Raw genomic sequence first — 14,206 nt, 5'->3', positions numbered from 1 at the left:
GGCAAAACTGTTGCCGCTGTGGAGGATGGATTTCAGGACTCTCCTTGTTGACAGGAGAGACCTGGTTCTTCTTGCTGATGCCTGTAAAGAATTACAGATCAGCAAATCTATTAGCATGCTGTCAGAGGTTATTAGTGATCCATTCCCACAGAAGAGAATGTGCTTAGCTAGGGTTGGGGGAGGGACGCTGAAAGGCAGAGGTGCAGGGCAAAGCAAGGTGGCGAAAGGAAGGGTGGCTATCCCCCCGGTGGCCAGAGGCCAGGTGACCTGAGGCCAGGTGGCCAGAGAGCCAAGAGAGTGAGTCCTTTGTTCTGAGGATTTATGTAGTTGGCGAGATGGGATTAAAGAAGTTATATATTGATAGACGGGTAAATGCAGTGCCAGCTTTTGCTGGGGGATATGACTGCCCAAGCGGAGGTATGTGCGGGGTCTGTTAGCCCGAATCCTTCTCTTGCTCCAGATTCCATTTGTTCATCTTGTTGTAAAACAGATATGCGACAGGAGGCAGTTAATTAAAATGGGGACAGTTACCCCAAGTTATTTATGGGCTGCTCCTTTGGGCACTGTGGACCCTCTCCCGCATTCCAGGCCTTGGGATGAAAGCACTGCTTCCAGGCTTTCTTTCCCAGAGAGTGGAAACGCTGTATAGAATTTCAAGGACTTCCCTCCTCCCGTGCTAACATGGTGCTTCTTGTGATGTTGGAACACCTGGCAGTATTATCAGACCAGGCTCAGCACTGCTGAGTTAGCGGGTGAGACGTGTCTCCCTCTCCCTCCCTGCCTTGGTTTACTGTTCATTCTACCTAAGTGCTAAAAGGCGTTTCCTGGCACCCAGGATGCTAGATGCTGGCCAGCAACTGTAGCGCAGTCTCAGAGCTCTTCCTATGGTGTCTCCTGCCTCACCCCTACTGGCTAGTTACCTCTACCCCCCACCCTTGTCTAATATCCTGAAAGTGAAAGTTGCTAATCTGATTGGTCGGAGTCCAGGACATTCCCTGGATGCTGCTTCTTTCCCTCCTTGCTCGGTTATGCATGAAGTAGTACTTCTGTGTCCTTTTTATCTGGTGGTGTACTAGGAATTGTTTAGCCACCAACTCTTTGCTGGGGAGGGAGGGGGAAAGGAACAACGCTGATTTGTACGTTTGCCAATTTCCATGATGCGAATATGGCCTTTGCAGCCAATTTCTAGTTCCCAGTCTTATGAGCATGGTGGGGGGTGGAGTGGAGGCTACTGGGACCCTCGGGAGGGAATGGGGAACAGGCCCACCAGGTAACTCCATCTCTACTTGAGCTTCGGCACTGGGTTTTCCTGATGCCCGATTTATTCTCACTGAGACTCTCCAGCCCCCCTCACTGGGCTCGCCAGCCTTGTTTTCTGGGAGAGCAAGGATACTGCTCTAATGACGACCAACCTGGGGCAACGAGTGGGGAAGCAGGGCCTGGAATCCGTCCCCAAGGTGCTAGGACTCCTGTGGGTGGGGGTTGCAAACTCTGGGGGGACCATCCAGCCTTTGTTGTGTTTTTTTGTTGTTGTTTTGGCCTGCATTGTGTTTGGAAACATTTGAATTCATTGCTAAGATTTAGAAAGCAGGAGTTTTCCCCGGATACTGTGCCCACATTCCTGGCTGGGTGCCAAGTGGCTGCCGCTGGCTGTCAATGGCCCCCAGAGTCGGGTATGTGCTCCGCGGCGTGCCAGCCTCCACCTGGCCCCCCCGCGATCTGTCAGAGCGCACCCCAGCCCTGCACGCCTTCTATGCTCAGCTTCAGACACTCCTGACTCACTGGCCCCTCCTTTTCATTCTTCTTTGCAAGAAATGCAACCTTCACAAATCCTTTGGCCACGATCCGCGGTTGCTGCTGGCATAGTAAAGGCACAAGGGTGTCTAGATACCAAGCTTCAAAATGTTATACTTGATTGAAGATTTGTTTCATAAAATACTCCCTCCTTTGTTTGTGTGCTTGTGTGGCTGAGATCTCACTCCTGCTCCTCTTCGCCATAGAGACAGCACCTTGCAAATAGGGGCAGGGTGGGTGGTGGCGGCGGGTGCCACATCGACACCTCTCACTCAGCACAGGGGAAGGGCGGGTGGGGCTGCACTGTCACTTCTCTCTTGTCTGAATTATTAATTAATACAGCCTCCTAACTGGTTTCCCTGCCTCCTTCCTTAGTCTGTTCTCCACCTACAGCACAAGTCAGGTCCTGTCACTTGCTGGCTGAAAATCCTCTAACCACTCCCCACCCCACCGGGAGTAGAGCCCGGCGTCCTTACCACGGCTGTAAGGTCCCACATGAATGGACCCCCCTGCAAGCAGCCCCTCCGCTCTCCTCTCCCTCCTCCTGCTCCTGCCGCCTGGGCTTTTAGCAGGCCCTCAAATATTGCGGCGGGCTCTCACCTTCAGCCCTGGCACTGGTCCTCCAGTCTGGAGCATTCCCAGGATGGCACATGGCTGTCACCCTCGGCCATCTTCAAACCTTGTTTAAATATCTCCTCCCCAAGAAACCGTATTTGCATTTCCGCCCTGCTTTCCTCTGACGCTCCTGACTATCCCTATCCTGCTCTCTTTCCCCTCTTAGTATGTTATTGGAACAGTGATTGAAAATGAAAAAATATGCTAATCAAGTAAATAATTATAGAATAGGTTGTACTGACAGACTTATAGAAAAATTATGTATTAAGAGTTTCCTTATGAGCGATGTGTAGATTTCAGCAGTTTCAGTCCCTGCGCGGCCAGGAAACGACTCTGACTACAGGACCTGGACAAGCATCAGCAATTCCTATCAGAACCAGTGAAAACACTGCCTGCATGTCCTTCTCCTGAATGTCAGCAGTAAAACTGGAGACAGAGCAGCGGAGCTACATGCTGACACATGCAGGAGATAACAATGAGACCACCCAAGAGCAGAGCTGAGAAACTCCACATTGCCGGAATCCCCCCCGCCCCCGCCCCCGCTCCGCTGTTCCACTATATAACCTAGCCAGGATGCCTGAGATGCTCAGATGGTTTTGAAGGCATGAGCCTCTCAGGTGACACTCCTGTCAGAGTGTCACCTCAGGTTGTCACTTTCCTTCTCAACCAGAGTTTGGCTTTCAGGGCAGGAGGCAACAGGCCTGTGGGTCATTTTCCCAGTTTCATTATTGTCTATGATACTATATTATCATTTACCTATTTATAATATTATCTGTGTCTCCCCTACACCCAATTGCAAGAGCCCAGAAGGTTCTCAATAACTACTTTTCGAGTATATCCATTTCTAGGAAGGACTGTGGCTTTGATCAGATTATCAAAGAGTTTTGTGGTCCCCAAAAAAACCCCCACGAAAAAACAAAAACACTTCCAAGGACTAACACTGTTGGGAAACAAACAAACCTACTATTCCCGTCCTTCTAGAGCCTTTCTGAGCAGGGACACAGTAACAGAACCAACTATGTATTGCCCTTGGTCTTCCCCAGTTCCCTCCTGACTTGGCAGGGTGGGGAGTCCCCCGCCCCTGGTCTTGGGAGCCCCTGAGTGCTGGCAGGGCAGCAGCTTCCAGACCCCACAGAGAGCCCCCCGCCCTTCCGCAGCAGCAGCACAGAGGAGGCAGGCCACGATGTTGATCACATAAGTGGGCACTGTATGTGGCATACTTGCTGGAAGCAACAAGAACAGCAGTAAATGCAGAACAGAAAATAACAATTTTTGAAATGACAACAAACAGGACACATTATCTAAGCACTAACACCTAAGGAGGTGGCTACCCAGGCGCCGGTGGGCAGCTCCTCAGGAGAGAGAGGCTGACTTCTTGCCAGGCTGCCTGGTCTTCAGTCCTTGCAACTTTTCATCTTTCAGCGCCTTCAAGAATTTATCTGCAGGAGAGTAAAACAAACTTAGCTGGGGGAGTAAAACAAACTTAGCTGGGGTAGAGATAAGGCTTTTTCTATCACTGCTAAAGCAATTGTGGGCTCCCTACATGAGGCCCAAACCCATTATGATCCAACATGGGTGGGAAAAAAGAATCCCTAATAGCCAAAACATGCATAAATGGAGAATATGTGGTTGAGAAATCCAGGACTTAGAAAAGTTCGAATTTTCTAGGAATTGTTTTCTTCCCATAGCTATGGGGCAGGGGGCATTACAAGGTGTATAATGAATTAGAGACCCACAGCCACATAGACCTACACACTTAGGTTATTTCACAACCCCCTTCCCAGTGTGGCAGTAGTGGGCGAAGGGGCAGTTTTACCTTTTTTATACAATAATGAAGATGGTCTTTCTAGAACTATCTGCCCTCCTCCAGTGGTCAAATGCTAGCCTTAATCGGAACAGCTGATGGGAAAGACAAAGTCTGCAGAACAGCCTATGGCTACTGAATATTCTACAGTGCAATAGGTCTTCTGGGACCAGACTTGAACTGAACTTGATACTTTTACTCTCCAACAGGGAGCATTCAGTCTGCTTGCATGTGGAACAAATCCCACCTACATAAGCATACTTGGTCTGCCCTGGTTAAGATCCTTAAGACTGCAATCCTAAAATCCGATGGCACAGCCCAGAACCCTGGTGAAAGGGTTACAAGGGTAGAGGGTAGGAGGCCACAGGGAAGCTACCTTCCAGCATTGAGAAGTGGAATGTCCCTCAGTGAATGTCCATGGGCCTCCTGGGCCTTGCACAATTCCCACCTGCCCCTTACAGACACTCCAACTGACCTTCGCCTTCCCCTACCTCCCGTCGAGGACCCCAGTTTAAGATCAACACTAAATCTCAGGCCTCTTGTGGGAGGGGCTGTCTGTGGTGGGTAGAGCTCCAGGGGCGGTAGTATTGCTGTGTAGGAGGCTTAAAGTTCAGGCTGGGGGTTGTGGTGGATGAAGTTGCAGGCTTAAGGGGCTCAGAGTCCAGATTTTTAAAAAAATGGCTCAGAATGGAGTTTGGGACAGAAGGATCCGTGGGGAAAGGAGTCGGTTGAAATCGAGGATGGACGATCGACTTGGGATCTGGGACTCTTGTGTGCTGGAGTCTGAGCCCGAGGCCACATTGCAGGGGAGGGGATGGGGGGCAGAGAGCCAAGGAGGGAGCCAAAGCAGGTTAAGGGTGGGCTTGGGCGGCCCCGGGGAAGTCACGCACAGCGCTGGGAGTCGAAGCCATCCCCAGTGATGGTGAGCAGCTCCAGCTCCTTAATCCGGATCTCCAGCTCGCACAATTCCTCGGGGTGGGAGGCAGCGGAGAGCCGGGAGGTCGTGGGGCCAGGGGCTAGGGGCGAGGCAGCCACCTCGGGCCCCGGCGGCGGCGAGTAGAAGAAGCGCAGAGGCTCATATGGGATGTGGGCCAGGCCGGAAGGCCAGGGCGGGGGACAGGGGCGCTCGCTGGGGGGACCCAGGCCGGGCGGGGGCGGCGGGGGCGGGGGCATCGGGGCGGGGGACGCCTGGGGCAGGGACCGGCCCCCTGCCGCCCCGCCCGCCTTCAGCGGCACAAAGAGCTTCCTCCAGATGTTGAAGTCGCTGAGCGGGGAGGACGAGATGCCTCGGTCGTAGAGGGAGGGGAAGTAGAGGGGCGGGGCTGGCCGCTGGCTCATCGTGGGGCTCTGGCGGCCGCGCCGCCCCTTCGGCATCTTTTGAATGGGAGGCTGCGTGGGAGGAACCCCGCGCCCGGGGACTCGAGGCTGCCTCGAGTAGCCTGGGTTCTAAGATTTCACAGACCACGCCCCGAGGGAGCGCGGCCCCACCCTTTCGCCTTAGCCCCGCCCCGAACAGGTGGGGTTCTAAGGCCCGATCGGCCACGCCCCAGATTGTGGCCTCGCCCATTTACATCAGGCCGCGCCCGTGGAGTCAGTAAAGGAAGTGAGTTTCTGCTTCGCCCATCCGATTTCTCGCCAGCTCCACCGCATGACCCGTACCCCTCCCGCCTCCGACTTCTCCCTTTGCCCCTAAATTCCACAAGCCACAGCCTAACATGACCCCACCCAAAAGCACCAAGCAGAACAGGCCAAAACGGCAAGAGAAAAACTTCCTTCAGTCGGAACTCTCCTTTTATAGGGAGGAAAAAAAAATCTTCCCTACGATCCTGTCCCCTGCTCTAGCAGCCTTCCTCTATCACCTCTCGATACAAAGAAGTTTGGGGGAATTGAGTGCTGACTTTTTATCCTCTGCAACTGGGAGGCAAACAAAAAGGTTGATTGGGAATGGCTGTTAGAGCCAACCCACGTTTCTGCCAAACTTCGTGTTGTGGGAGATTCTGGAAAAAGGGACCCTGGTATAGATTTATAACAGATCTTAATAATTAAGGACTTATCTTCAGTGAGATGCAGTTTAGTTCTCTTCCAAACACAATCATTATCAGAGGCTGTTAGGCAGCAAACTAATCACCAACAGGAAATCCTGCTGAACTTAACCACAATAACCCACACACTTTTTTGGAAAGTATCTGGACCGGTACTTTCCAAAGGACTCCTTCACATAAGGAGCCAGTATTAGACTGAGGGAAGGTCAATTTCTTTGAAAGCCTCCGCCTAATAGCCCATCATTGCTGTGAATGAACAAAGATGGGTGGGGACCAGTTTAGGCTGCTGCCAGTCAAGATGAGTCAGCACCAGCTCCACTAGCAAATGTGTGTGTGAGAGTGAGAGAGTGAGTTGGTGGTGGGGGGGGGGGTGGGGGTGTGTGTGTGTGTGTGTGTGTGTGTGTGTGTAGCAGTGAAGGGGGTCAGTTGTCCAAGTGGATATCTTTGAGCAAGTTGTTTGACTTCTAAGTCAATTTTCTGTAAAATAGAAACACGAGAACCAGGCTGCCTCATACAGTTGTTTGTGATGATCAGACAGAAGACAGAAGAGTGAGTGTGAAGCACTTGTAAACTTAGAAACTCTGTCCAGATGTAAAGGGCACGTATCCCCAAGGAGCATCTTCTCTGACACTGAGAAGCTTTTTCTTCCCATATTTAGCTGGATCCAGCCCGAAGATCCTATAGTGCTGAACATATACAATAGGACTCAATAAACATTTGGGAACTTAATTTTTTTTTTATTTATTGATTTGAGAGAGAGAGTTGACTTGTTGCTCACTTGCATTCATTGGTTGATTCCTATGTGCCCTGACCTGGAACCAAACGCACAACCTTGGCATATCAGGAGAATGATCTAACCAACTAAGCAACCGGGCCAGGCCCTATTTGGGACCTTTTAAAAAGTGTTATGGGTTATGAGACTGAAAAGGATCAGAATATACCACCCCAAAACATGCCCCTTTGGCATAAATATTATTTTAAGTTGAAGGCAATTGAGGAACTCTGTCCTCTCCCTTTCTGCCTAAAAGCAGGGCATAAATTTCCCTTTGTAGAGGTACCAACCATCCCAGGAAGAGGAGGAGCTGACTCATCACTGGAGATGCCACTGACCTGAGTCTGTGTAACAAGAGTTACTAAACAACGCTTATCTTCCATAAATTTCCCCCATATATTTTCCTCCCCACAACTACAACTCCTAGAAGCCCAAACCTCTTTTCCTTTGTCTTGTCATTGGTCTACAATTTATCACCCTTTGTTAAAATGGTTTATAAGCTCTGACCCGTGTGGCTAGGTTGGATGTCATCCCGCAAAGCCAAAGGTCACTGGTTCAATCCCCTCTTCGATTCCTGCTGGGGGAGAGGCAACTGATCGATGTTTCTTTCCCTCTCTTTCTTCCTCCTTTCCCCTCTCTCTAAAAAAAAATTAAAAATAATAATAAAATAGTTTATAAGCTCTCAAGCCTAACCACTTTTTTGGACTTTTATTTCTTTTCTGTAAATGTCTCCCACTCATGCATGCATAATAAATTTTATCACCTGTTAATTTGTCATTTGTCAGTTCAATTCATGAACTGTTAATCTCTCTTTGCCAGCTATTGAATGAGAGTAGGAAAAAAATACTTTCCCCCTCTACAGAATCATAGTAGCGGGGAGAGCCAGGGTTTTGGACCTGAGACCATGCCCTGGGTCCACTATGTTCTTTGTTGTATGAGTGAACATTTTTGCATCTCAGCTTTTCATCTATATAATGGGAACAGTAATGGTACCTACTCACATGGATTGTCAAGACTAAATGAGTTAATCTAAGTACCTAACCATGGTAAACGCTCAGTAAATGTCAGCTCTTATTATTACATATATTGAAGATTCTTAGAAGGGGAAGGAATTTTCAACTGTTTTTTATATGATGCAATATAATCACATATTTTTACTTGCATATATTGTTGAGCAAACCCAAAAAGAGTCGGGAGGCTTTGGCTAGAAATAAATGATACAGATTTATTCAAGAGTATGAGGGTTTGCAAACCGGAAACACAACTAGACGATATTCAGAGTGCTCTGAAGAAGAAAACAGAAATGAGAGTTATAGTGAAAACTACATTTTCTTTTCTTTTTTTTAGGTCTTCTATTTATTTATTTTAACTTTTATTTATTTATTATTATTATTATTTTTTTATTGTTCAAATACATTCGTCTCCATTTTCCTGCCACCACTTGCCCCTGCCCCAACCACCCCCACCTCCCACCCTCAACCCTGCCCCACTTTGGCTTTGTCCATGGGTCCTTCATACACGTTCCTTGACTTGACACTCCCCCTTCTTTTCCTGTTACCCCCCTTCCTCCTCTCCTTACTGTCGGTTTGGGGTTTTTTTTCAATGTTGCTGGTTATATTTTTCTTGCTTGCTTGTTTTGTTGATTAGGTTCCACTTGTAGGTGAGATAGTATTTGTCTTTCACCCCCTGGCTTATTTTGCTTAACATAATGCTCTCCAGTTCCATCCATGCTGTCATGAAGGGTGGTAGCTCTTTCTTTCTGCTGTGCAGTATTCCATTGTGTAACTGCACCCTGATTTTTTGATCCACTCATTTATTGATGGGCACTTAGGTTGCTTCCAGCACTTGGCTATTGTACATTGTGCTGCTATGAACATTGGGGTGCATAGGTTCTTTTGAATTGGTGTTTTGGGATTCTCAGAGTATAATCCCAGCGGTGGAATTGCTGGGTCAAGGCAGTTCCATTTTTAGTTTTTTGAGGAAATTCCAAACTGTTTTCCACAGTGGCTGCACCAGTCTGCATTCCCACCAAAAGTGTACTAGTGTCCCCTTTTCTCCACAGCCTCGCCAGCACTTGTTTGTTGATTTGTTTATGATGGCCATTCTGACTAGTGTGAAGTGGTGTCTCATTGTGGTTTTAGTTTGCATTTCTCTGATGGCTAGTGATGCTGAGCATGCTTTCATACGTCTCTTGGCCTTGCGTATGTCCTCCTTGGAGAAGTATCTGTTCAGGTCCTTTGCCCATTTTTAAATTAGGTTGTTTGTCTTCCTGGAGTGGAGACATGTGAGTTCTTTATGTATTTTGGAAATCAAATTTTTGTCTTACGTCTCATTGGCAAATATATTTTCCCATATGGTTGGTTCCCTTTTCATTTCATGATGTTTTATTTAGCCATGCAAAAGCTTCTTATTTTGATGAAGTCCCATTTGTTTATTCTTTCCTTTATGTCCCTTGCTCTAGGGGACATAGCAGTGAAAATACTGCTGCATGGACTATCTGAGAGTTTCCTGTCTATGTTCTCCTCTAGGACTTTCATGGTGTCATGATTTATATTTAAGTCTTTTATCCATCTTGAGTTTATTTTTGTATATGGTATAAGTTGGTAGTCAAATTTCTTTTTTCTTTTTTGCATGTAGCTGTCCAGATCTCCCAGCATGATTTGTTGAAGAGGCTATTTTTACTTCCTTTTATGCTTCTGCCCCCTTTGTTGAAATTAACTGACCATAGAGACATGGGTTTGTTTCTGGGCTCTCTATTCTGTTCCATTGATCTATACGTCTCTTGTTATGCCAGTACCAGACTGTTTTGATTACAGTGCCCTTGTAATAAGTTTGATGTCAGGTATTGTGATCCCTCCTACTTTGTTCTTCTTTCCCAAAATTGCTGCAGCTATTCGGGGTCATTTATGGTTCCATAAAAAAGTATATTCTTGAGAAGAATCAGTCCTGCCATTCTTAGCCTCTGGATTGGTCCAAGATGGTAATCCTCTAGAAAACTGATGATCTGAATAATGGATGTCAGGCTGTCTAGATACATGAATTTTTTTTTTCTTAGTCCTTCTGGGAGGAAAGGAGCTAATCAGAGAGTTTTCTGGAGGTTTGATGTATCAAACTGACACAGGACTGGAAAGTTCAAAAATTTAACTCCCCAGGCTAGTTAAAACAAGAATTGTTTCCTCACATCTCAACACACTTGATTTTAGTCATTAAGCTGCTTGACTACAGTGACTCCATTTTATTTCTTCACTCTATTCCTCAATATTCATTCAAAGAAGAAAAGCTTACAGATTTTTCCCATTAAGTTCAGGATAACATAAACATAAGATAGTCTAAACATAACAACCACATAAGAAACCTCAGTTATCACAATACAGAGAGTAAATTCCAGTTTGGAGGTAAAGCCAATATGGTAGTTAAGGCCAAACCCTACAAATGACCAGGAAATTCAAATTGGCAATGAAAAGATAAAACAGGCATGCATCCAATTTAAACAGAAACTTTCCCTTCCTGGTCTCTAAGGCTCTTGGTGAGCTTCTCTACTCTCTACTCGAATTCCCTAAGTGCCATCCTGTTGGGGTCCAGAGTCCTTCCTTCTTCACTGACAAAAGTCAGTTGGAGGATATAGCCTCATTGCCAGTTGGGCTTGCTAATCCTGCTCTGTGAATGAGGTCACCCACCCACCCACAAGCTTTGCCCAGAGGGAAAAACTGAAAAGCCAGCTCAGTGAGAAACAGGCCAAAGACAGGCCTGGTCCTTTCTCCAAATGCACCTATCAGAACAGTGTTTCCTCCACATTCAGGAGAGATGCCAGAAGTATCACTCATAAAGGAAGGTAACACAGCAAGGTGGAAGTTCCTCCCAACACTGACTCAAAATATTTAATATAGGCTGCCTCATCGCAGCTGAGGTTTATAATTTTCCACCGCCGCCACCCTGCCCAGCCAGCAGGTCAGGGGAGTGCCCCGGGGTGCTGTTTTGCCTGGTTTCCTCAGTCATCACACTGCCGTAGATGGTACAGAAAGCCTCTTCTGGACTTGTGAAGCTAGAGCTTAACAAAAAGGATACAATTTAAAGTTCAGGATAGGAATGCAGGAGTTTGAGTACACCTGCAGTTGAGCTTTATGGTTCCTTGAAATGAAATCTCAGACAACAGTCTTTTTTGCAAGTGATAGCCAGATAGCTATCCAATGTGAGGGTAAATAATAAAGCTATAGTAGAGTGATTTAAAGATAGCGATTTTATTTAAATACCATGGCAACACAAAAACTGACACAAGAGTTCTGCAAAAACAGCCCTCCAGCCCAAATCATTCATCTCTTTTATTGAGTTTATTTTTCATTTTTTAACATTTTATTAACTTTATTGGGGTGACATTGGTTAGCAAGATATGTTTCAAGTATGCAAGTCCTAAGACATCACCTGTATATCGCATTGTGTGTTCATCACCCAAAGTCAAGTGTCCTCCTGCCATCATCTGTTTGACGCCTTTTACCTCGCCCCACCCCCTCTCCCCCTCTGGTAGCCACCCAACTGTTGTCTGCATCTGAGATTTTGTTTGTCCTGTTCATTTGTTGCTCTGTTTCATATCCCACATATGAGTGACATTGTATGGTTCTTGACTTTTTGTCTGGCTTATTTCGCTTAGCACGATATTCTCAAGATCCATCCATGTTGTTGCAAAAGGCAGTATTTCATCTTATAGCTGAGTAATGTTCCATTGTTTATCAGATTTAGAACCCCTTAGTTCCTCTCCCTTTGCATATAAAGTCCCCTTTAAAACCTCTTAAACCGCTCTTTTTCCTCTTGGGGAGACAGATTTGGGCCTTCCCTGTCTCCTTGTTTGGCTGCCTTTTGAAAATAAGCTCTTGTTGCACACTCGTTGCTTTAGTGATTGGTCTTACTGCTCATTGGGCAAATGAACTTAGGTTTGACTACACCTGCTCCCCTGGAAGCCCCATTTGCCCTCCATCACTTTAGCTCTGCATCTGGACAGAATGCCAGCAATCACGCCTTAACCACATTCTCTTCCTCTTTCGGGGTTCGTCACAGTTGGCCATGCCTGCCTCGGCTCTGGACAGCTTTTACAAACACGTAGAGCTTGTGGCTTGGACTACAACAGAGTTATTATTGAGTGAACATTTGTGTTCACCCCAAACTTCCTATGTTATAAACTGAAGCCCCAAGGGGAGGGTACTAGGAGGTAGGGGTCTTTGGGAGCTGACGGAGGCATGAGGACAGGGCCCTCGTGAGCAGGACTAGTGCCCTTAGTAAAGAGATGCCAGAGAGCTCCCTTGCACCTTCCACCCTGTGAGGACATAGTGAGAAGACTGTGACCCATGAATCAGGAAGTGGGTTCTCACCGACACCAAATACGCAGGAGCCTTGATCTTGGAATTCCCAGTGTCCGGAACTGTGAAAAATAAATGTTGTACAGCCTGAACATATGAAGACAAGAGTCGTCTTTGAATCCGGGACTCTCTGCGACCCTAGGAAAGCCACGCCAGATCTCTGAACCTCAGTTTTCTGGGCTATAACATGAAGACAATATCTACTTCATAGGGTTGATGTATCTGATGAAAACATGTTAAGCAAAACCTGGGACACACGGGGGGTGCTCCATAAAGTGTGACTATGATTATTAAACAGTTATACATGGACTCCTTAATTCACCATGAAGGTTGACGAGGACAGTGGGGCAGGAGGATGGGCGTGTCCCTCCCTGCAATCCAAACCCATCCAGGCAATTTGGCAGGCCCTGCACCCTAGCAGCTGCTTCACCTGTTGTCCTGCTGAGGACAGTGATACTAAACAGAGAGGTGACTGCCTGCCGGGAACTTGTCTTTACTTATTTGATCATTCTGACAACCCTCAGCAGTAGGTATTATTATCCCCATTTTCCAAGCCACTGTTTAGTGTCCGAGCTGGAATCCCAACAGGCTGCCCAGTGCTCAGCCTCTTGGCCACTACTTCCTACCGCCTCCCTCCGAACAGTCCCTGGCTCCGCTCTCTCGGGTAAGGTCACTTTCACGCTGGCTTTCTCTTACTGGCAGGGGACTGGCTCTAACTAGAAGTTGTTTGTGTCACAATTCAAGGCTCTGGCTATCCTGGAAAACACGGGACAGTCTCCCCCCGCCCACCCCAGGACAGTCTTCTCTTTATTACTCATATGAATTAACCATTGTGTTGGTCAGGAGCTGCTGGCCCACGCATTCCCACCTCCCTTCACAACACCCACTATTTCAAGAAAGTTTCTAAAAAAAAAAAAAAAAAAAAAAATGGTGCCCAGCCCTTCTCCTTCTTTCCTTTGGCAGATGTTTTCATAAGCAATTGCAGAGTAAGCACATTTTTTAAAAAAAACTGAAGTGTGGGAGGAGGCAGTTTCCTGGAATGGAGAGTGCCGGGGCTCAGAAGACGAGCGAGCTGGGTTTAAGTCTCAGCAACCAGCATCAACTAGCGGGCCGCCTTGGGGCAAGTAATTGTAGCTAACACTTAATCGACCACTTACCGTAACATGGTCTCCAATTATCCTGGCAGCAACACTTTAGAGAGGAGGTCGGTCAGAATTTTCTGCTCACAAGCAACAGAGGCTGATACTGCGATTTTATATGAAGGGCAATAGGAGAGTCTGTGGCACTGAAAGCTTCAGGATTAGGCTGAGGGTGCAGAGACTGGGGCAACTTTAGGGACCCAGGTAGCAGGAAGGAACCAACAGCCTCTTCAGTGGGCACTGCAGGGGTAGACAGTCTCGGCTGGCTAGTCTCCATGATTATTTTTAGCCCCTTTTCCTGCAGCCTTTGCCTATAGAAGCTGGAAAAATGGAAGAGTAGCTTTGCCAGCCTCTCTTTCGGCTAGGGGCGGCTATGAGACATCTCCAGCCAGGAGGTATGACCAGACAACAGCTAGAAGCTTCCCAGGGAAGATTTTACCTTCCTAATAAGAGGGACAGAAATGACTGAAACTTTCCCTTCATCTCCTCTCCCTGCCTTACACCTGTGCGAGGCTGGAGCTTCTGCAGTCCCTTTGTGATCATGACAGAAAGACCAGGTACATCACAAGTATACCCACTGAGCCTTTGTTGAGCAGCTGAACCAACGCCAGTGGCTGCCTACCTTTAGACTGTTTATGCAAGAAAATCAGACTGTCTGATTAAACTACTCTGAGTTATCTGTCACTTGCAGC

The 14,206-nt window shown here is 47.3% G+C and overlaps 1 protein-coding gene across 1 annotated transcript; it reads right to left on the bottom strand.

Moving 5' to 3' along the window:
* Positions 1-3,625: 3,625 nt before the first annotated feature.
* On the bottom strand, positions 3,626-5,602 carry CUNH11orf91 (chromosome unknown C11orf91 homolog). Its single transcript, XM_054585935.1, has 2 exons — positions 5,104-5,602; positions 3,626-3,848 (listed from the first exon to the last, which is right to left on the bottom strand). The coding sequence occupies exons 1-2, from the start codon at positions 5,585-5,587 to the stop codon at positions 3,763-3,765; spliced, it is 570 nt and encodes a 189-aa protein (XP_054441910.1). The 5' UTR covers positions 5,588-5,602; the 3' UTR covers positions 3,626-3,762.
* Positions 5,603-14,206: the final 8,604 nt, after the last annotated feature.

The sequence above is a fragment of the Pteronotus mesoamericanus genome, unplaced genomic scaffold (assembly GCF_021234165.1).
Source record: "Pteronotus mesoamericanus isolate MK-2021 breed Mesoamerican mustached bat unplaced genomic scaffold, CSHL_Meso_final contig_90, whole genome shotgun sequence".
Taxonomy (NCBI): domain Eukaryota; kingdom Metazoa; phylum Chordata; class Mammalia; order Chiroptera; family Mormoopidae; genus Pteronotus; species Pteronotus mesoamericanus.
This window is presented reverse-complemented; position numbering and strand designations above follow the sequence as displayed.